Source organism: Podarcis vaucheri (genome assembly GCF_965113315.1).
Source record: "Podarcis vaucheri genome assembly, chromosome: 7".
Taxonomy (NCBI): domain Eukaryota; kingdom Metazoa; phylum Chordata; class Lepidosauria; order Squamata; family Lacertidae; genus Podarcis; species Podarcis vaucheri.
In genome coordinates this window covers 89,288,297-89,310,393 of record NC_138765.1, presented here as the reverse complement: position 1 = coordinate 89,310,393, position 22,097 = coordinate 89,288,297, and the positions used below count along the sequence as shown (strand labels likewise).

The following is a 22,097-nucleotide window of genomic DNA, read 5'->3' as shown; positions in this document are numbered from 1 at the left end:
CCCTGACATCCACCTCCCCTCCAGGGCCCCCTTCCCCCCCGCCCCCTCCCTCTCCTCTGGGCGGTGAGGAGCTGAAACCCCGAAACGAATCCTCTTCATCTTCAGACGTCTCGAACATTTCCCTCCATCGGTCTTCGTTCCGACTCGCTGAATCCTCCTCCACCTCGGAATCAGCGAACCCCTCCAACTCTTCTTCTTCGTCGGTGGTGGCGAAGTATTCCCTCCGGAACCTCGCCACTGGCTGGGGTTTTCGAGGGAATCTCTGATGAAAGGCTTCAATCAGAACCTCGTCATCTACATCCTCTGCCCTGACCCAGGTGTTTTCCGACTCCGGTTCCCCTTCCCACCTTACCAAGTACTCTACTTGCTCTCCCTTCCACCTGGAATCGAGAATCTCCGCTACATGGTAGCTTTGTTCTTTTTCCTCCATCGCTGGTCCCCTATTGACCCTCCCCTCTCTGTCCCCTATATACGGTGACAGCAACGATCTGTGGAACACTGGGTGCAACTTCATGTGGTTCGGTAACCGGAGTCTGAAAGCCACTGGGTTGACCTGTTGCGTGACTTCAAATGGACCCAGTCTTCTGGGTCTTAACTTCTTACAACCTCCTTTAAACGGTAACCCTTGGGTGGACAGCCACACCTGGTCCCCCACCCTAATGCTTTTTTTGTAAATCCACATGTAGAAGTTGTTCGTCAGAGGCGAAGGCCTTTTTCAGTTCATCAAACGCTCTCTCCGCCTCCCCCGTCCAAACAAACTTCCTTTTGCCGCTAAGACAGTCCGTGATGGGCGCCGTCAGGTGGGCGAAGTTCCGGATGAACTTACGATAAAAGTTTCCAAACCCTAGGAACCTCTGCACATCCTTCTTGGTCTTGGGTGTTTTCCATTCCAGCACCGCTTGAACCTTGCTGGGGTCCATAGCCAACCCCTTATCGGACAAGCGGTACCCCAGGAATTCCACCTCCTTGGTATGAAACTGACACTTCTCCAGTTTCACCCACAGTCTGTTGGCTTGCAGCCTGCTCAACACTTCCCTGACGTCTCTCACATGTTGCTCCTCGTTCTCCGAATACACCAACACGTCATCTAGGAAGGCCACGCAATTCTTGTAGAGCAAAGGCCCCAGCACGTGGTTCATAAAACTTTGAAAACACGCGGAGCCTGTTTGTAATCCAAAAGGCATCACGAGATATTCAAATGCCCCCAAAGGGGTGAACATGGTGGTCTTCCATTCATCCCCTTTCCTTATACGTATAAGGTTGTACGCCCCCCTCAGGTCCAGCTTTGTAAAAATCTTTCCTTTTCGCACCCTGGTCAAAATATCATCAATCCTGGGCATGGGAAAAGCCGCCGGCTCAGTCACTGCATTTAACTGTCGAAAGTCACATACCAGCCTCGGCTTGTCCGTGTTTTTTTTATCCACAAAAAACACTGGGCTACCCCCCGCTGCCTTAGACTCCCTGATGAAGCCTCTCTTCAGGTTCTTGTCAATGAACGCTCTCAACTCCTGCATCTCCCTGTCTGACATGGCATACAGCTTGCCTACAGGAAGCTGGGCTCCAGGGAGTAGATTAATCTGGCAATCAAAGGGCCTATGCGGGGGTAGTTGATCAGCTTCCTTCTCGCTGAACACATCGTTGAAATCAGCATACTGTGGTGGCACCTTCCCTTTCTCCATTACTTCAGTCCCTGCCAGGGTGGCTTGGGCCCCTGCTGAACCCCTTTCCCCCCTGCAGTGTTCTAAGCAATGTGCTGAACCGAAGGAAACCACTCTTTGATGCCAGCCCACCAGCGGATCATGTAGGGCTAGCCAGCTCATTCCCAAAATAATGGGAGCGCCTCCCAAGGTGGCCACATTAAACGCTATCAGTTCTGTGTGCCTTGCCACCCTCATTATCATTGGGACGGTCTGCAAGCTGACTCCTCCTCCCAACAGCTCCCTGCCATCGATTGTGGTCACCTGCAGGGGGTTGCTTAAAGGGATAGTCTGTATCTGATGTTCAGCAGCAAACTCCTTGCTCATAAAATTGCAAGAGCTGCCGGAATCCAACAGCGCCTTTATTTGTAGGGGGTGTCCATTTTGCAGCTCTAGCGACACTTCAATCACTAGGGCAGGTCGAGGAGCTTCTGGTACGGGCACTTTCACTGCTCTTGAGCCTGGTTGCAGTGCCCTGACGGCAACCAGGCGTTGGCTTTTACTTGCTCCGTTTCTCCCTGCTCTCCTCCCTCCACTGCGCCCACCATCCCTTGCCATTCCTTCCTCTGGGGGCAGACTCTGGCAAAGTGGCCTGGCTGTTGGCAGAGATAGCATTTCCGGGCTCCCTTTCCCTCCTTCTTCGCCCCCTCACTGGGCTTTGAAACTGCGCGCGCGCGGGCTGTTCCGATTTCCATCGGCTCTGCCGGCGGGAAAGCTGGCTCAGGAATGTCTGGAATGCGTAACTCCTTCCAACGTTCCCCTCTCCCTTCCCGCCTCTCCAAGGCTCTTGCCTCCTGGCGCGCTCCAATGGTCAGCGCAGACTTGGTCAGCTGATCCATCGACACAGCCCTGGGGCTCCTGGACAGCTCGTCTTTCACAGCTGAAGAAAGACCTTCTTCAAACAGCATCTGAATGGGTGCTGCCGATAAATCCCACCCCAATCTGTGAATCAGCATGGTAAATTCAGTCCAGTACTCACGGACAGATCTGCTTCCCTGCTTGCAAGCCATCAGCTGTCTGCGCACCAACCCTTCCTCAATATCGCTGGAAAACATGATATCCATTGCACGAAAGAATTTCATAGTGTCCTTTAGGATATCGTTGTGCGTTGCCATCAGGGGCCGAACCCAATCACGCGCGCCCTTCTCAAGATGCCCAATTACGAAAGCAACTCGCGATTCCTCATCAGGGAACTCATCAAACTGCACATTCAGGGCATATTGCATCTCTGTCCTAAAGGCATGATAGTCCTTGGGGTCCCCCCCAAACTTCTGCACCAATCCTGGTACCTTTCTGGGGAACTGAGTGGTTCTCCCCTTCTTGTCAGCATCCTGCGCCCTCCTCTCCTCCAGCCTCGCCGTCTGCAGCGCAAGTTGGACTTCCAATGCTCGGTATCTTTCCTCCAAGCTTGGATCAGCTCCTCCTGCTCCGGCTCCTGCTGGGTCTCTCATGATGCTTTCTCCTGCACAGGCAGCGTACAAAGACTGTCGGACTGCTGTCAGGGGGTTGATTAGCTGCTTGTGCTTAAAAGTGTGCCCCTTCAGAGTTTGTGCGGCTCCACAAGCCTCTGTGTGTGACAGAGCTCATCAGACATGTCTGCTCTAGTCACTGGTGGAGTCCGACAGTGGCTGTTTGCGGAAACGCCTCCAACAAAGAAGTTCCTTAACGGAAACACGTCTCCTGGACTCACGACGTGACAGCTTCCGACGAAGCATGGGTCTCCCTGCAGTTGCTTCTGACACCTCCCCACTATTTTCGCTGGACGTGTCTCTCACCCCTTTCTCTCCCCTGCTTCCTGCCTGCGTTGCTGCGTCTCTCTCAGTATTACTGAGATTCCCCTCCAGAGACCCCGTGCTCCCCCTGCTGGTCCCTGCTTTGGCTGTTGAGTCTCTCCCAGTCTCTGGGAGCCCTACCACCTCCTTTCCCTCTGATGTCAGTTCCCTGACAGTAGGTATAATAATAATAATAATAATAATAATAATAATAATAATAATAATGGCAATGACAAAAAAGCAGGGGAGAACCTGACCTTTCTAGAAATTATCCCTTTAGCTCTAGTTGTAGCCTCCCCCTCTTTCTTTTTCTTTTTAAAACTTCTGAGAACTCTTGCCTTATTCCTTCCCGGAGAGGTGTGACCCGTTTTCTCTTTTGGTGGCTGGTGTTGAACAGAGATAGTGACAGTGAGTTCCATGGACCTGGTGCCTGGCGACTGCATTGTCGTGCCCGTGGATGGACTTCAGGTCCCGTGCGATGCCGCCTTGCTGACGGGCGAGTGCCTGGTGAACGAGAGCATGTTGACCGGTGAGGACAGAGCAGGGTGCTGGCTGGGGGATGAGCTGCTTTAGGGCTTGCCACTGGGCTTGGCTGGGTGTTGGCCATTCATCCTCAGTGGTCCTCTTTCTCTCCAGGCGAGAGCATCCCAGTGATGAAGACCTCTTTGCCCGAAGGCCCCCAAGCGACCAGCACCATCTATTCCCCTGAGGAACACAAGCGCCACACGCTGTTCTGCGGAACGCAGGTCATCCAGGCAAGACCCTACGTGGGACCTGAGGTTCTGGCAGTGGTCACTCGCACAGGTCAGCTTAATGAAGCACAGAGCGGATTTGATTTAAATCAAATCCAATTAAATCAAATTGATTTAAAACACTGTTAGGTTGTGGGTGAACATATCGGACGACACAGCAATTCTTCAAACAGCTCTTGTTTATTCACAGACCAGAACAGAACTGAACTGAACTGAAGGGTTCAGCCAACCTGCTTATATAGAGCTCCAGTACAATGTAACTGTAACAATTTCCTAAAACTATCCAATCACTGAACGTCACTTTCAATCCCTTATTTGCATAACTATCTACAGTATCCCCCTGCTGGCCCAGGGTGAGAACTTCAGTACATAACAAACACGATTTAAATCACTAGTCAGTAAGACTTGATTTAAATATTTTTTTTACAGAAAGACTTGTTCTTGCTGGTATAATCTTAATACAGTCATACCTTGTGTTGCGTTAGGTTCATGTTGCGTCTTATTGGCTTGCGAACGCGGCAAACCTGGAAGTGTATACTTCTGGGTTTTGGAGCACACGCAGAAGTGTTCTGTGCGCTTTGCACATGCACTGAAACACTATCATGCTCCGTGCTTGCGCAGAAGCGCCACTCTAGTTGCGGACTTTTCGGAGTGCGAATGGCACCCTGGAACTGATCATGTCCGCAACTAGAGGTATCACTGTATTTGCAACCAGATGAAGGTTTCATTGTTGGAATAATAAACAATTTTCAGAGTAGTTTTTACAGTTCTATCAAAAATTTCTGATTTGGGTATACTGTTAGAAGTACATAGACAGAAAATTATGAAATTATTGTGAGGTTTAATAAGTTAACATTTGAACAACTTTTCTGCTGTACTTTATTGGAAGGAGAAAAACAATCATTTCCTTAATAACAATTTAAACAATTTATTTAACTAAAACAATAACATTATAGCATATGTTTCCATGTTTGTTAACTGATGTGGTTAAACAATTTTTTTAAAAAACCACACCCTTAGACTTAAATTTAAAACTTAAAACAGATGCTTATTTCCTGATGAATAGCCTTTGGACTGTACTGTAGCTTAAACAGAAAACTATATTTAGAAAGATTTTTCCTCCAAAAGCATTTTTTATATTTATTTATTTAAAGATATAATATTTATTGATTTAAAATATCATCTTACAAATATATTACAAATGGTTACAGCAAAGAATAAAGAAAATAAAAATAAAAAGAACAAAGTAGAGTTAATAATAAGAAAAGAATATCAGTTATAGCATCATAATAAAAATAAAGCATTTTATTTTAAAAATCCGATCTAAATAAAAAAAAAAATCTGATTTAAATAAAAAAAATTGATTTTTTAAAAAATAAAATAAAAACCTGTTTTTTAAAAAAAAACCATTGATTTTTATCCACCCTCATGAAGCGAGATGTGCGTCCCGTCCCACCCCTAGTTTTAGTCCCTTGGCTGAAGGTGCTGAACGTCTTTTGGACAGCAATCTGCTCAGCAACCCCCTGTGTTCCTGGAGTGCCCTTACTCTCCTGCGGCTGAGATGGCATTTTCTGAAACTGCAGCCTCGTGGTCTCTGCCCCCTGCACACTCACAAGGTGCCCCCCAGGGCAAAGCGATTCTGAGCCTGCAGTGAGGGCCTCTTGCCCATGGGTTGGCTCTGCTGCCTGCCAGAGACCCGGGACTGTGGCTGCTGCTTTGATCCCTCGTGGTTTGCTGCTGCTGCTGCTGCTGCTGCGGCACTTTGAACTTTTCCCTTGGCACATTTTGGGATTCTGCCTGCCTCACCCCCATCCCCTCCTCTCTCGCCAGGCTTCTACACAGCCAAAGGAGACCTCATCAGCTCCATCCTCCACCCCAAGCCACTCAGCTTTCGGTTTTATAAAGACGCATGGAAGTTTGTTGGTTTTCTCACAGTCCTGGGTAAGTTTGTGAAGATGTCAGCCCGCTGGTGGGCAGCCATGGAAAAGGCAAACTTTATGCCCCCAGGGATTGTGAGGGGGGGCGGGAATTGAAAACAAAACTGCTAGTGTCATAATGCCACAAATCTATGGTGTGGTTGCCTTAGGAGTCCTGTGTGCAGTTATGGTCACCGCACCTCACAAAGGATATAATAATAATAATAGATAATAATTTTTATTTATACCCCGCCCTCCCCAGCCAGAGACGGGCTCAGGGCGGCTAACACCAGTAAAATGACAGTAAAAACATAATGGGGGGGAACCAATTTAAAATACAGGTTAAAATACAATTTAAAATGCAGCCTCATTTTAATAGCAGCCCATAGATCAAAACCATAAGGGGAGGGAAACATAAGAGTCAGACTGAATCCAAACCAAAGGCCAGGCGGAACAGTTCTGTCTTGCAGGCACTGCGGAAAGATGTCAAGTCCCGCAGGGCCCTAGTCTCTTGTGACAGAGCGTTCCACCAAGTCGGGGCCAGTACTGAAAAGGCCCTGGCCCTAGTTGATACTGTACTGTTGGGAAAGGTTCCGCAAAAGGGCAACTAAAGCAATCAGGGTGTTGTGGCTCCCTTATGGGGAAAGCTTGCGATGTTTGGGGACTTCTTAGTTTAGGGGAAAGGTGAGTAAGAGGTGTTGTGATAAAAAATTAATAAAATTATGCACAGCATAGTATTGGGAAATGATACATAATGAATTGAAAAAAATGTTCAAAAGTACTTTCTCAAAAAACAAAAACAAAAAAACACAACCCAGAGTCCTATCTGTTGGGGATAATCCAGACTGAAATTCCCTATTTCAGGCTATTTATGTATGCCACTACTGCGGCCTGTGTTTTGTTAGCTCCAAAATGGAAAACAAGCAAGGTCCCAACTTAAGAAGAACGGCAACTTAAGTTGATGGAATATGCGCAGCTTGCAGACTTAACATATAGAATAAGAGAACAAGAAGAACATATGTTTAGAGAAGACTGGAAAACGTTTATTGAATATTCAGTGTGCAACTGAAAACGCTGTCAGCATTAAGATAAATTCAACAGTGTAAATAAGTTTTGATGGATGCAATAATGGAATACTGAATGGTGTGGTTTTTGTAAAATATGCAGGGATTTATGATATGCAAAATGAACCATGGAAAGAGAAGAAGGGAGGTCCTTGATATCTTAAGGATGTAAAAACAAGTACTTTAAATTGTATAACAGAAAATCTAATAAGAATTAAATGAATGAATGATAAAATTATGCACAGCACACAGAAATGTGGATAGGAAAAAGTTTCCCTCTCTCCCATAATGCTAGAATTCAGGGTTACTGTGAGATTATTCTCCATTGTGGGATTGTGACAGTCAAATCTCCTTTCTCTCTCCTTTGTCCTCCAGCGGCTATTGGTACCGGCTACAGCATCTACATCTTGTATCGAAACAAGGTCAGTGAAGTTCCACGGGGGGCGGTGAGGGTTCTTCTGAGCCCCGCATCCTGCACCCCTATTCCCCAATTTGAGAGGTGCTTCTCACAACTTAAGAGAGTTGTGCCTGACAGTTGTTCCAGAGCAAGCCACCGCCCCATGGAGGCCTACTGGACCCCACAACCCTTTGCACTTTGAACCCGGCTTTTCCAGCCAGCCTGGCAGGAAAGGCACCCTTTGGGTGTTTTGCTTTGCTTGTTTTAGCTGCACTTTTGCTGTGCACTTTTGCCCAGCAAGGGGTTTAAGGCAGCTCCCAGGAACTCAGGAAAACCTCGCCGAAGCATGGGGAGAAGGAGCCACGGGGAATGCTAGCCAAGCACAAACAAGCAAGTCATTGACTCATGTAATTATTATTATTATTATTATTATTATTATTATTATTATTATTAATACCCTGCCCATCTGGCTGGGCCTCCCCAGCCACTCTGGGCGGCAACCAACAAAATAGTAAAATACAGTAATCCATCAAACATTAAAAGCTTCCCTAAACAGGGCTGCCTTCAGATGTCTTCTAAAAGTCTGGTAGTTATTCTTCTCTTTGACATCTGATGGGAGAGCATTCCACAGGGTGGGTGCCACCACCGAGAAGGCCCTCTGCCTGGTTCTCTGTAACGTCGCTTCTTGCAGTGAGAGAACTGCCAGAAGGCTCTCGGCCTCAGTGTCCGGGTAGAACGATGGGGGTGGAGACGCTCCTTCAGATATACTGGACTGAGGCCAGCAGCAAGGCAGTGGAATTTTAAAATTCCAGAGCACCAGGTGAAGGAGCCTGGCGTAATGAAGAAACGGCACACCAGGGAGAGCTCTCCTAACAAGAGGAAGTGACATCACGGGGGGGGGGTCACAAAGGCTCTCCAATGGCAAGGGGGGAGGGCTCAAACGGGAAGAATCCCATTCCTAGAGTGTTAATAGGGCTGCCAGTATTGCGCCCAACGCTCTGAATTGTTGGTGGTTGAGAATGAGACTCCCCATGGGAAGAATGCTTGGGCATGGGATGGTTCCTGCCAAGGTGTTCCCAGGAGTCCTTCCATCTTGTCTGGCCAATAACACACACACACACACACTTCAGGAAGAGGAGAATAGTTTCCTTGGATGTCTCAGAACCAGGCAGCACCCTTTTGTTTAGCGGGGTCAGGCCTCGTCCGTGCAGCTGACGTAGCATTTCGGATATTACAGGGAACCCTTCAGGTGTGGAGAACCTGGCTGCTGGTGAACCATGGGGACTTCTGGAGAATAGGCTGCGGCTGCAGAAGGCATTGCCTGCAGAAGGTCGCCGGTTCAGTTCCCAGCAGCATCTCCAAGTAGGGCTTCCTCTGCCTGGAGGGCTGCTGCTGCCAGCCAGTGTAGGACGTATTGAGCTAGGTGGCCAAGGGGCTGACCCAGGGCAAGGCAGCTCCCCCGTGACTCCCAGCATCCTTCGCCCCAACAGGAAACACTCCGGCAGATCATTCTGCGTGCCCTGGATGTCGTGACGGTGATTGTGCCCCCGGCCTTGCCAGCTGCGATGACGGTGGGCACCATTTATGCCCAGAACAGGCTGAAGCAGCAAGGGATCTTCTGCATCAGCCCCCCGCGGATCAACCTCTGTGGGAAGGTGCGCCTGGTCTGCTTTGATAAGGTGAGGGTCCTAGGGCAGGGTGGGAGTGGGCTGCTAGCCTGTTGCCTTGCCCATGCTCTGACATAGCCTGTGTCTCCCCTAGACAGGGACCCTCACAGAGGACGGCCTGGACATTTGGGGCGTGGTTCCCCTGGAGAACGGCTCTTTCTTGCCCCTTGTCCATGAGCTGCGCTGCTTGGACAGCGGCCCGCTGCTCTGCTGCTTGGCCACTTGCCACACCCTCTCTTGGCTTGGAGAGCAGCTCATTGGAGACCCTGTGGACCTCAAGCTGCTGGAATCCACTGGATGGGTAAGAGAGAGGCAGAGGCAGGAAAGGGAACCGATCCAAGCTCTGCTCTGCTGAGGAAACGGCACTGAGTTTCTGGCTGCACCGAGCCATGTTTGCAAGAGCCAAAGGAGGGGCTGGATCTTGTCACCCCGGCTGAGGAAAAGAGGAACAGGAGGCCGCAGCTCAGCTGGAGGAGACAGAAGGGAGGCTAGCCCCAAAACTGGGATACGCAGCCATTGTGGCGAATTCTGATGATTCTAGGCCCGTTTCCAGTCGGGGGGCCTTTCATGGTTGCTGTTTTAAAGGAAACTTGGATTGTAGAGGTGGAGGAAGACCTCTCTGTCCATTCAGACCTTGGGGAACCAGAGCTGATGTCAGGAGTTGGGACCTTCTTAGTCTCCTCCCGCCTCCTGTTAGGCCGCTTTCCTTTGTGGGTGCCTCCCTTCGTTGAAATTTAGAGGGTCATCTCCTTGGGGGGCAGTGGCCCTGTTATAATGGCGGTGGTGATAACAAGGGTCTAGATGGGCCCAGTGGTCTGACAATGCAAGGTGGGCACCCCAGGCTGGGGGCAATGGAGGGGGAAGCCTCTGCTTCCTCTAACGCCTTCCTTCCTTCCTTCTAGATCCAGGAGGAAACTGAAGGGGACGCGGCAGAGGCGCAAGCAACCCAGCTTTTTGGGACCAGAGCCCTGGCGGTGATGAGGCCTCCACCAGTGGGAGAGCAGCTTCATGGCAAGGTGAGGCTGTGGGGCATTTGCCTGCACGTAGTTGTAGGTTAAACCACAGAGTCAAGGACTTGCCGATCAGAAGCTCGGTGGTTCGAATCCCCGCGACGGGGTGAGCTCCCGTTGCTCGGTCCCTGCTCCTGCCAACCTAGCAGTTCGAAAGCACGCCAAAGTGCAAGTAGATAAATAGGTACCGCTCCGGCGGGAAGGTAAATGGCATTTCCGTGTGCTGCTCTGGTTCGCCAGAAGCGGCTTAGTCATGCTGGCCACATAACCCGGAAGCTGTACGCCGGCTCCCTCGGCCAATAAAGCGAGATGAGCGCCGCAACCCCAGAGTCGGCTACGACTGGACCTAATGGTCAGGGGTCCCTTTACCTTTTAGTTGTAGAGTGTTGTGGAACAGCTCACATCACTCCCTTGCAGTGCTGGAGGGTGTTTGGTCCCATGGGAGAACAGGAACTGGGCCCCTTTCCCTCATCAGCCCTCCCTTCCCAATGCATGCTGGGATGGCAACGCTAAAAAGTGAGCTTGCAGGGTGGAAGACTCTGGCTTCTCTACCCTCCCCCTTGCCAAGAGACCATTCTGCCATTCTGTGTCTGACTCAGGAACATCCGGCGCCCGTGGCTATTCTCCGCCGCTTCCCGTTTTCCTCAGCCCTGCAGCGAATGAGTGTTCTGGTTAAGCCCACCGGCGGGGGGCCTTTACAGGCGTACATGAAGGGGTCTCCAGAGATGGTGGCCAGCCTCTGCGATAAGGAATCAGGTCAGTCTACACGTCTTTCTGGTATTGGCTAACATGGCTCTTCCATCCCACCAGGTGTATCTACCTACTTGCTCTCTACTAACCCACATACAGTACTTGGTTTCTCTTCTTCCTGGGTGTCGTGCCACTTCTATTTTTGCTGGAGCCATTGGGGGTCCAGGGAGGGGCGTGTTGGGCCCAGGAACACCCAGGAACACCTCCTGAGTAGCTGAGCAGTGATGGGGTTCTTAGCATCACTTTGATGATGGAGGAAGGTGTAGGAATAACGGAGGACGGCGGGAGGTTGAAAAAATGAGGAAACACATTGTATAGTTTGCAGTAAGCTGGGCAAAGATATGGCAGCAAATAATGTCCCTGGTTGTTCAGGCTGTTGTTGTCTGGTGGCAACAAGGGCTTTGGTGTCACCCCAAGTGACTAGACGTGGTTCTTTCCTGGTCTGCATTTGGCGGCACTATGTCTCCCTCGGGTGGTGTTTTACTGGCATCTCCTGTAGGCTTAGTTGGAAGTCTGGAGTTGGATTGCTCAGGTCCTGATGCCAGGCCATGCTGGACAGCGGATTGGACTGCTGTCCAGAACTGGAACTCACAATGGACCTGTAGGGGTAAAAAATAATAGCCTAGCCCTGCCCCCAGGCGATCAGGGCCACAGGGCCATGCCACTCCAGATCCGGTAGCTGTTGACAAAATAGGTTGTTAAGGCTGAAGTCCTTGGATTGGCAGAAATAGTAATAATAATAATAATAATAATAATAATAATAATAATATAATTTTTTATTTATACCCCGCCCTCCCCAGCCAAGACTGGGCTCAGGGCGGCTAACAAGCAATAATAAAAACAAGTTGATTAAAATACACTTTAAAAGATTAAGATAAAACATTAAAACATTAGGATGCAGTCTCTTCATAGGAGGAGAAAGAAAAAAGAAAGAGGGGGAGGGAATCAAACTGATTCTAAGCCAAAGGCCAGGTGGAACAACTCTGTCTTACAGGCCCTGCGGAAAGAGATCAGATCCCGCAGGGCCCTGGTCTCATGAGACAGAGCATTCCACCAGGCCGGAGCCAGTCTTGAGAAGGCCCTGGCTCTGGTTGAGGCTAATCTAACTTCCTTAGGGCCCAGGACCTCTAGGGTGTTGCTATTTATGGACCTTGAGGCTCTCCATGTGGCATACTAGGAGAGGCGGTCCCGTAGGTACGAGGGTCCTAGGCCATGAAGGGCTTTAAAGGTCAAAAGCAGCACCTTTAATCTGACCCTGTACTCCACCGGGAGCCAGTGCAGCTGGAAAAGCACTGGGTGAATATGCTCCCATGGCAGAGACCCCGTGAGGAGCCTCGCTGCAGCATTCTGGGACAGCTTCAAGGGCAGCCCCGCGTAGAGCGAATTACAGTAGTCAAGCCTGGAGGTGAAATACAGTAGTCAAATGCCTGTCTGCTGGTGCATGTTGATCTGAATTAGAAGCAACATGGTTAATTGAAAACAACAAAGTGTTTAATTTACACTGAAATTGCCTAGGGTCCTTCAGAAGGAGTGGGGAAAGGAACCCTCAGCAGCCATCTTTGGCATGTGGGGCTCTTGGGAGAGGTCTTCCTTCTTGCCTTTTGCAGTGATGCATTCCTAAACCAACCAACCCCCTCTCTTGGCATTGCAGTCCCTGCGGATTTCACCCAGACTTTGCGCCATTTCACCAGCGACGGGTTCCGGGTCCTTGGGCTGGCTTTCAAGCCCCTCGCTGCCATTGGGACATTCGAAGAGGCCCAGGACATGACAAGGTGCCTGGGAACCTGGCAGCGGCTTCCTCTCCGGCCTGGGCTCCCCTGCTCTGCCCAGAGGCCCACTGATAACGGGGGTTTCTCCTTGGGCCGGCAGGGACGATGTGGAGAGCGGGATGGTCTTCCTGGGGTTCCTGGTGATGAAGAACGTTCTTAAGCCCGAGACTGCTCCAGTGATCCACTTACTGCACAACGCAGACATCCGAACCGTGATGGTCACAGGTATCAGACAGGGAGGAGGACAGGGGATGCCCGCTTCTTTCTGTGTTTCGCGTTTGTTGCCATCTAGGTGTGGTGAAGCCCAGCACCTCTGTTCCTGTTCCTCTCCCTCTCTCCTTCTCCCCACCAGGAGACAACATACTGACTGCTGTGAATGTGGCCAGGAGCTGCCGGATGGTGAATGCCAAGGAGCGAGTTCTCTTCGTCCACGCCGCCCCTCCTCGCGGCCGGGATGAGCCAGCTGCCCTCAGATTCGTCCCTTCCGAGCATCACCTGGAGCAGCCCGATGCAAGTCCTTCCCTACCCAAACTTCCTCTGTGGGCAGCCTGGCACATCAAGTGCCCTCGTGGCTTCCAGGGAGGTGGCACGCCTTGCCGCTTCTAGGATTTGGGAGGAGAAGAGGTGGGGAATGCCACCTTAAAGACTCCTGGGGCATCTTGCCCAATGTGGTCACCCTGGGCTGCCCCTGTCCATGAAAAGACCTGAATGTGACCAGCTATGGGGCAGGTGATGCCAGTTTTCCTTAGAGAGACCTCGCTCCACTTTGCTCCCTTCCTGGTTGCTGGCCTGCTGTGCATCTTACAGTCAGTGGGGTCGCTGTGCCCACCTCCTCCCTCTCTGTGCCAGCTGCAACCTTTCCATCACATTCCTGCGTGGCCTTGAGACCGGCCCAGGCACTGGGGCAAGGCTTGGGAAGGTAGGGGCATTGGGAAGAGGCCTGAATGTCAACTGCTGGGTTTTTGCAGGGTTCGTACCAACGGGAGAGCTACTTCCTGGAGCAGCAGCACCCGTACCACTTGGCCGTCAATGGGCAATCATTCGCGGTGCTTTGCGATCACTTTCCAGACCTCCTGCCAAAGGTAATGCTGGATGCAGGAGCCGTGCAGGATGAGAGACAGAGCTTACTGCTGTTGCTGCTTCTGCCCAGCTGTCCATCCCCCCAAACCTCACCCCATCCTCTGGCAAAGGGCTTTCTCTGCTCACAGTCCCCAGATGCGCTGAACAGATGCAAGTCTGTAGGGAAAAGACTGCATCGCTCAGTGGTTAGAGCACCTGCTTTGCATCCAGAAGGTCTCGTGTTCAATTTCCAACTAGCGTCTCCATGTAGGGCTGGGAGCAGTGGGGTGCAGTGAAATTTTTGTGAAGGCAATTGGGGTGTGTGCATGATATCCCACATGCTAGCATCAGGCCTCCCCCCCTAAGCTAGGGACCCCATCAAAGCATTGCTGCTCCCTCCCTAAGCTGGGCAGAAGCTTCCCGGCTTTGGGAAGGAGGCACCAGGCTTTAATACTTTAATACTCTAATTTATTGGGAACATTAAGGGGGCTAGCTTAGTCCCCCTAGTCCAATGCCCACGCATCACTGGCTGGGAGGGACCCCTGCCTAAAACCCTGGAGGGAGCCACTGCCGGTCAGTGTAGGCAGCATTGAGCCAGATGGACCCAGTGGTCTGATGTGGTATAAGGCAGCTTTCTTTGTTCCTGTGCAAGCCCTCAAAGATCTGACTGACGGCATCAGAATGGAAGCTGCTGGCTTGTTTCCCCCCTGACATGTCCTTCTAGAGTCGATGCTGTCTTTTGAGGGAGGGAGGAGGGGGCTGCCCTGCAGAAGCCCCCGGGGACAATCTCCAGTGGAAAAGGGTCCGGTAGCAGGAGGAGGTGAAGACCCCTCCTCTTCCCCACCAAGAGCCATGACAGCGGGAGCCATTCAAAAATTCTGCACCTCATGGGGGCGTCTCTTCAAAGCTGGCACGATTGCTTGCTATTATTGATGATTATTCGTCAGTAAGGTGATTGATTGGCTTCTTGCGCACCTCTTAGAGCTGATGAATGTTCGCAGGGACGTTAAAGGGTGCTACATTCACCCGACTCTTACGTGGCATCACGTGCAATGCTGCTGCAAGGAGTCACATGGCTCCCCAAAGTCAGATGCCCCAGAGCTTTCCCTTGGCTGGGGAGGAGGAGAGGGGCATTAAACAAAATTGGCCAGAAATCCACTCGTGTCAATTAAAGATGGTCGATGCTTTGTGCCACAAGCGCCCCCTATCCCAGGAAACAAGGGAGGTGCCTTATTCCACGTCTTTCTAGCCTCCGGCTCCCATCAGCCTCTGCCAGCCCATCCAGTGGTCAAGGATGATGGAAACTGTAGTCAGCATCTTGTGGAGGGTTTCAGGTTCCCCAACCCTGGTTCAGCATCTCCCCAGTAGGGAGGGGAATTTCCCAGCCTCACCTGCAGGTGTTGCCAAGGAACTTTTGCACACAAATCCCAAGAGCTGCAGACCTCCGCTGCTGCCGCCGTTCCTCGGAGGAGGCCCTGCCACCCCACTAAGTCACCTTGTGTGAGCTGCCTTGGACGTATTGTGATTCTCAAGGCAGTGGCAGCTCTGAAACGGATTCTAGAGAGCCAGTGTGGTGTAGTGGTTAAGAGCGGTGGACTCGTAATCTGGTGAACCGGGTTCGCTTCCCCGCTCCTCCACATGCAGCTGCTGGGTGACCTTGGGCTAGTCACACTTCTTTGAAGTCTCTCAGCCCCACTCACAGAGTGTTTGTTGTGGTGGAGGAAGGGAAAGGAGATTGTTAGCCGCTTTGAGACTCCTTCGGGAAGTGATAAAGCGGGATACCAAATCCAAACTCTTCTTCTTCTCTCTCTGCCTTCTGCAGATACTGGTCCGGGCCACCATTTTTGCCCGGATGTCGCCCGACCAGAAAACTCTCCTGGTTCAGAACTTGCGAGACCTGAAGTAAGTCTCTGGCATTTTTAGGGGGGGCGCTCCACTGCCCACCCCCACCCCACTGCTGGGATATTGTGGGGGGAGTCGCAAAGGCGTGTGATGGGCGAGGGATTTGTTCCAGAACCGCAGGAAGAGATGGCTTTCTCACTTCTGTGGGCGAAAGCAATGGAAATCCTTACGGGCAGAGGGAAGAACCTTGAACTATGGCTGCGGGGCTGCCATTGCTCCAGACACTTTGGCTTTCCTCGTTGATAAAGTTGGAGAGAAGGGGGTGGGTTTGGTGGGGGGTAGGGGGTGTTGGGCAGAATTGACACCAGGGCCTTCCAGCGTGTTGGCCCCTGGTGGAAGTGGGGAAATGAGGCTCCAACTCTCCTCTCCCATGTTTCGGTTCACAGCTACTGCGTGGGGATGTGTGGGGATGGTGCCAACGACTGTGGAGCTCTGAAGGCAGCCGATGTGGGCATCTCGCTCTCCGAAGCAGAAGCCTCCGTGGCGTCGCCATTCAGTTCCAAGATAGCCAACATCGAGTGTGTCCCCATCGCCATCCGGTAGGTCTGGGGAGAATCGACCTTTCTGGGACGCTGAGCTTGTAGTAGATGATCCTCTTTCCCACCATCGTCTCAAAAAATGTAGCTCCTCCTCTTTAATTGGAACTAGAAATCTTTTTGGAGGCTCCTCTAAAAGAGCAGGGAATGTGGGTGGCGCTGTGGTCTAAACCACTGAGCCTGGGGCTTGCTGATCAGAAGGTCAGCGGTTCGAATCCCTGCAACTGGGTGAGCGCCCATTGCTCAGTCCCAGCTCCTGTCCACCTAGCAGTTCGAAAGCACGTCAAAGTGCAAGTAGATAAATAGGTACCACTCCAGCGGGAGGGTAAATGGCGTTTCTGTGCACTGCTAAGTTTTTGCGAGAAGCGGCTTAGTCATGTTGGCGGACAAACGTCTGCGGACAAACGTCGATTCCCTCGGCCAATAAAGCCAGATGAGCGCCGCAACCCCAGAGTGGTTCGCGACTGCACTTAACTGTCAGGGGTCCTTTACCTTTACCTTAAAGAGCAAGAGAGGTGCTTTTGGAAAATCAGTTACTTCCCTTAAAAAAAAAAAGTTGTGAACTTAGTGGCATGGACTTCACACATGCTAGCCACTATGGTAAATTTTGATGAAAATACCTTGTAAGAACAGCAGTTGGCAGAAAGGGAAAAGTTTGTCCCTTACAGAAGCAAACCCTTCCGAGTCTTCCTGCCCACGTGCATCACTACCTCCTTAAAACAAAAAAGAAACCTCAGGGTGGGTGTCCCAAGTTTTGGGCCCCTGGTTTGTGTGGGATCTCATTAGAATTGATGTGCATTCAGTATTGGGGGGGCACCCATTATATCTAAGTAAGGTGGCCCTGTGGTTTAAACCACAGAGCCTAGGACTTGCCGGTCAGAAGGTGGCGGTTCAAATCCCGGCGACGGGGTGAGCTCCCGTTGCTCGGTCCCTGCTCCTGCCAACCTAGCAGTTCGAAAGCACGTCAAGTGCAAGTAGATAAATAGGTACCGCTCCGGCGGGAAGGTAAACGGCGCTTCCGTACGCTGCTCTGGTTCACCAGAAGCGGCTTAGTCATGCTGGCCACATGACCTGGAAGCTCCCTCGGCCAATAAAGCGAGATGAGCGCCGCAACACCAGAGTCGGCCACGACTGGACCTAATGGTCAGGGGTCTGATCCCTTTACCTTTAAGGAAATGCAGGCAGGGAAAGAAGCTGAAGCCACAACAGGGCACGTTAAAATGTTCTTTTCTTTTAGGGGGGAAAAAACACCAAACTGTTTCTGATGCCTAGTTGTGCTTACTTTGGAGTGATCCCAGTGTAGATTGTGGATGAGCAACGTTTCTTAAGTTTCACTGGGTCTTCCCCACCCTGACACATTCCCCGACGTTAATTTTTCCTGGCAATCTTGGCCCTTTAGGGAAGGGAGATGTTCTCTGGTCACCTCCTTTGCGGTCTTCAAATACATGGCACTCTACAGCCTGGTGCAGTTTGTCTCTGTGCTCCTGCTCTACACGGTAAGGATTGTGTGAAAAAGAAAAGCTTTTGCCTTGAGTTTCCTTCCTGCTCTCTTGTTTCCATGCTCATTGCTGCTGTCAGCACCTTGAGGGTCAAGACATGGATGCTGGTGGTTCTATTGAAGTTCCACTATTGTGCATTTGCAAGTTTGAGGGGACTCCAGAGCACTGTATTTTGCAGCCATCAGTGAGAGATGTTTGCACAGTTATAGGCCCATATGCCAAAGACAGCACGGTGGACTTCAAGACAAATGGGATCCTGTATTTGATAGGTCCCTCTGGATTCAGAATACTAAATACTTGCTCATATGATCACAGTTGATTATTTCCTCAAGTTCTTCTCCCTTTTGTGGTGGGGAGGCCCGTCCTCCTCTCCAACTGCTTCTAATCTTTTGCATAAACCTGTGCATGCTATTAGGCCACACGAGCATCCCGTGGCAATGAGTCCCACAGGTTAGGATGTGCATAGCAATTGCAGCGCAAAAGCTCTGACCTGTCCAGCCCGTTTTCCTGTCTTCAGGAGAGGCTCATACTGTGCCGCTGTAATCTCAAATGGGAGGGGTGTGTAGGTGGCAGAGTTAAAGGTAGACTGCTCCTGAACTGTGGAGGCTCTGTTTCTTGAAAGCGGGCACATTGATCGTCTTCCCACCCCAACCCAGATCAACACCAATCTGAGCGATCTGCAGTTTTTGTTCTTTGACCTGATCATCACCACCACGGTGGCTGCTCTGATGGGCAGGACGGCGCCGGCGAAGGACCTGGGCCCCAAGCGCCCGCAAGGAGCCCTCATCAACATCATCGTCCTGAGCAGCCTCGCCCTCCAGACCAGCCTCTTCATTGCCATCCAGGTCACCAGCTACTACATCACTGTCTCTCAGCTGTGGTGAGCAATGGGCACAGGGGGTGAAATCAGCATGATGGGAAGTTGAGGAGGAGGTGGTGTTGGCCATGGCAAGCTCTCAGGCTGGCATTTTCCAATTTGATTTGGCTACCCTGCCAGTTCCAACCTGCTGGACAAAGAGGACCCCTTTTCTCCGGCCATCAGGGCCCAGGGATGCGTGGTTGAGTCTCTGTGTGTCACCAACATCTGCCCCTCCTACCTCTGCCCCAGGTATGTCCCATTGAACAGTACGGTGGCAGCCCCTCAGAACCTCCCGAATTACGAAAACACCGTCGTCTTCTGCATTTCCGGGTTCCAGTACCTCATCCTGGCAGTAGCCATGTCCAAAGGGCAGCCCTTCCGCAAGCCCCTCTACACGAACGGTGAGTCTGCCCCCTCCCCAAGAGCTTCCTTGACACCGTCCTCCATCTTCTCTGCTAAGCCTAAGGGAGAAGTGAATCTCAGTCCATCCCCCACTCTCTTTCTCTTCCTGTTTGGGCTTCCCCAAACAGCCATTGACTCTTGCCAGCTTCCCTATGCCTTGAGGCTTTTCACTGACCTTCGCTTCCATTTGCAGAAGCTGCCCAGCTCATGCCCATTCTGACGCTGGTACTTTTATTTATTTTTATTATTTCCCTCACAAAATCTGTTACCTAGCCTTCACTCTAAGGCATAGCTGTCAACTTTTCCCTTTTCTTTCGAGGAATCCTATTTGGAATAAGGGAATTTCCCTTAAAAAAAGGGAAACGACAGCTATGCTCTAAGGTCACAGTTAGAACAATATACTGTAATATGCCCAGCTACAAAACCAGAGTAATCGGTTTAATTTTTTTTAAAAAAAGGTAAAAACCATTGCAAGCAGAAGAGAGCACCAAACACAAGCACCTTCCCTGCCAGAGGCGTGGGTGCAGCAGGGGCATCTTCTTGGCCCTGATTGTCTGAGCTGGAGGGGTTGGAATACACCTATGGGCTGTCTGTGGCTTGTGGAAGGGGGAGACCCACAAGGGGCTCATGCTCTTGAAAGTGCCCATTTTTACATCGTCAGCCTTAGAACGGAGCCTCGTGACATGTTAGTGTGTAGGTGTGTCACACGAACGCTCCCCAGGGTTGGGAAGGCGGTAGCTTAACCTCCAGTTGGCTAGCAAAAGGGAACTGCTGTCTCGCGAAATGTCTAAAAAGTGGATCACCCACTTGGAAAGCTCTACCTTAAGAGTCATAGAATTGTAGAGTCGGGAGGGACCACGAGAGACATCTAGTCCAAGCCTCTGCAATGCAGAAATCTTTTGCCCAACATGGGGCTCGAACCCTGAGCCTGAGATTTAAGAGTCTCGCGCTTTTACCAACTGAGCCATCCAGTTAGACTTGCGGCATATGTGTCTGCCTGCCTGCCTCCCAGCATGTTGTAAGTGCTCATCCTTTCCCGTGCCTCTCAATACTTTCTCCTTGTTCCCCTCCGCCCCGCAGTGGTGTTCTTGATAGCCTTAATCATCCTTTTCGGCCTCATGATCTGGTTAACCCTTTACCCGCTGGGCTTCATGAGATACCTCTTGAAACTGAAGGCCATCGATGACCTGAACTTCAAGCTCGCTCTCCTGGGGATGGCTGCTCTCCACTTCTTCACAGCCTTCATGCTGGAGGTACTGGGTGGGCAGGGGGAGAGAGTTACAAGTCATGGCCAAGAGGGAGGCCAGGGACATGGTGTCTGAGAAAAGGATGGAGGGGGGAGGAACAGGGAGAAGGGAGTTTGCTCCTCTTCCTTTTCCTCCTCCTGCTCTCCTTCCCTAAACACTTGAATAACAACAACAACTACAAATTATTATTTATACCCCGCCCATCTGGCTGGGTTTCCCCAGCCACTCTGAGTGGCTTCCAACAAACATTAAAAATACATTAAAACACCAGTCATTAAAAGCTTCCCTAAACAGGGCTGCCTTCAGATGTCTCCTAAAAGTCAGATAGTTGTTTAATTCCTTGACATCTGGTGGGAGGGCGTTCCACAGGGCGGGCACCACTGCTGAGAAGGCCCTCTGCCTGGTTGCCTGTAACTTGGCTACTCGCAGTGAGGGAATTGCCAGAGTGAGTGTAACCATTGGCAGTCAGGGAACAGTAAGGCAGAGGAGCCATGTTGTTGTTAATTTATTCAATTGATATACTTTATCAGGGTTAACATTTAAAAAACACATTACAGAACCTCAGTGATAGAAACGTAAAAAACCCCCCATAATGACAGATAGCCTCATAGTAAAATAATCACCATAATAACTGTCTTCTCCCGCACACTTTCACAGGCCATAGATTATTTAATAGCCATAGGCCTGGGTGAAGAGGAATGTTTTTGCCTGGCACCTGAAGACATGTAGTGATGGCGCTAGGCGGGCCTCTCTAGGGAGAGCATTCCACAGTCAGGGAGCCACCACAGAAAAGGCCTGTTCTCTTGTTGCCACCCTCTGAACCTCTCTGGGATGGGAGAGAAGCACCTCAGATAACAACAACAACAATAATTTATACCCCGCCCATCTGGCTGGGTTTCCCCAGCCACTCTGGGTGGCTTCCAACAAAACACTAAAATACAATAACCTATTAAACATTAAAAGCTTCCCTAAAGAGGGCTGCCTTCAGATGTCTTCTAAAAGTCTGGTAGTTATTTTTCTCTTTGACATCTGATGGGAGGGCGTTCCACAGGGCGGGCGCCACTACCGAGAAGGCCCTCTGCCTGGTTTCCTGTAACTTGGCTTCTCGCAGTGAGGGAACCGCCAGAAGGCCCTCGGAGCTGGACCTCAGCGTCCGGGCAGAATGATTGGGGTGGAGACGCTCCTTCAGGTATACTGGACCGAGGCCGTTTAGGGCTTTAAAGGTCAGCACCAACACTTTGAATTGTGCTCGGAAACGTACTGGGAGCCAATGTAGGTCTTTCAAGACCGGTGTTACGTGGTCTCTGCGGCCGCTCCCAGTCACCAGTCTAGCTGCCGCATTCTGGATTAGTTGTAGTTTCTGGGTCACCTTCAAAGGTGGCCCCACGTAGAGCGCATTGCAGTAGTCCAAGCGGGAGATAACTAGAGCATGCACCACTCAGGCGAGACAGTCCGCGGGCAGATAGGGTCTCAGCCTGCGTACCAGATGGAGCTGGTAAACAGCTGCCCTGGACACAGAACTGACCTGTGCCTCCATGGACAGCTGTAAGTCCAGAATGACTCCCAGGCTGCACACCTGGTCCTTCAGATGACAAGCGACGGCTCCTGATGAAAGTTGGCTTTCTAAAAAGGGTTAGGCAAATCTGAGAGGAAGGGCCCACCTGCAGCTAATAACCATGATCCTTGAACCTGCATGTTAAGGGGCAGTCTACCCCTGTGTGCCAGGTTGGGAGCAGGCCACAGAGAGGGAGCTGCTGCCTTGCAGCCTCGCCAGAGAAGCCTCTGTGGTGGGAGCTGCT

The 22,097-nt window shown here is 51.0% G+C and overlaps 1 protein-coding gene across 3 annotated transcripts in view; it reads left to right on the top strand.

Moving 5' to 3' along the window:
• Positions 1 to 22,097, top strand: part of LOC309536067 (polyamine-transporting ATPase 13A2-like) — a 42,535-nt gene that overhangs the window by 18,916 nt on the left and 1,522 nt on the right. For all 3 annotated transcript variants that reach the window (XM_082229832.1, XM_082229831.1, XM_082229833.1), the window contains exons 11-28: positions 3,867 to 3,998; positions 4,106 to 4,273; positions 6,052 to 6,162; positions 7,577 to 7,623; positions 9,089 to 9,277; positions 9,360 to 9,566; positions 10,168 to 10,281; positions 10,875 to 11,031; positions 12,677 to 12,797; positions 12,895 to 13,019; positions 13,147 to 13,304; positions 13,763 to 13,876; positions 15,676 to 15,755; positions 16,142 to 16,294; positions 17,691 to 17,787; positions 18,447 to 18,670; positions 18,899 to 19,050; positions 20,132 to 20,304. In XM_082229832.1, the coding sequence (XP_082085958.1) occupies positions 3,867 to 3,998; positions 4,106 to 4,273; positions 6,052 to 6,162; positions 7,577 to 7,623; positions 9,089 to 9,277; positions 9,360 to 9,566; positions 10,168 to 10,281; positions 10,875 to 11,031; positions 12,677 to 12,797; positions 12,895 to 13,019; positions 13,147 to 13,304; positions 13,763 to 13,876; positions 15,676 to 15,755; positions 16,142 to 16,294; positions 17,691 to 17,787; positions 18,447 to 18,670; positions 18,899 to 19,050; positions 20,132 to 20,304 (2,522 nt within the window). The remainder of the gene's footprint in view (positions 1 to 3,866; positions 3,999 to 4,105; positions 4,274 to 6,051; positions 6,163 to 7,576; positions 7,624 to 9,088; positions 9,278 to 9,359; positions 9,567 to 10,167; positions 10,282 to 10,874; positions 11,032 to 12,676; positions 12,798 to 12,894; positions 13,020 to 13,146; positions 13,305 to 13,762; positions 13,877 to 15,675; positions 15,756 to 16,141; positions 16,295 to 17,690; positions 17,788 to 18,446; positions 18,671 to 18,898; positions 19,051 to 20,131; positions 20,305 to 22,097) is intronic.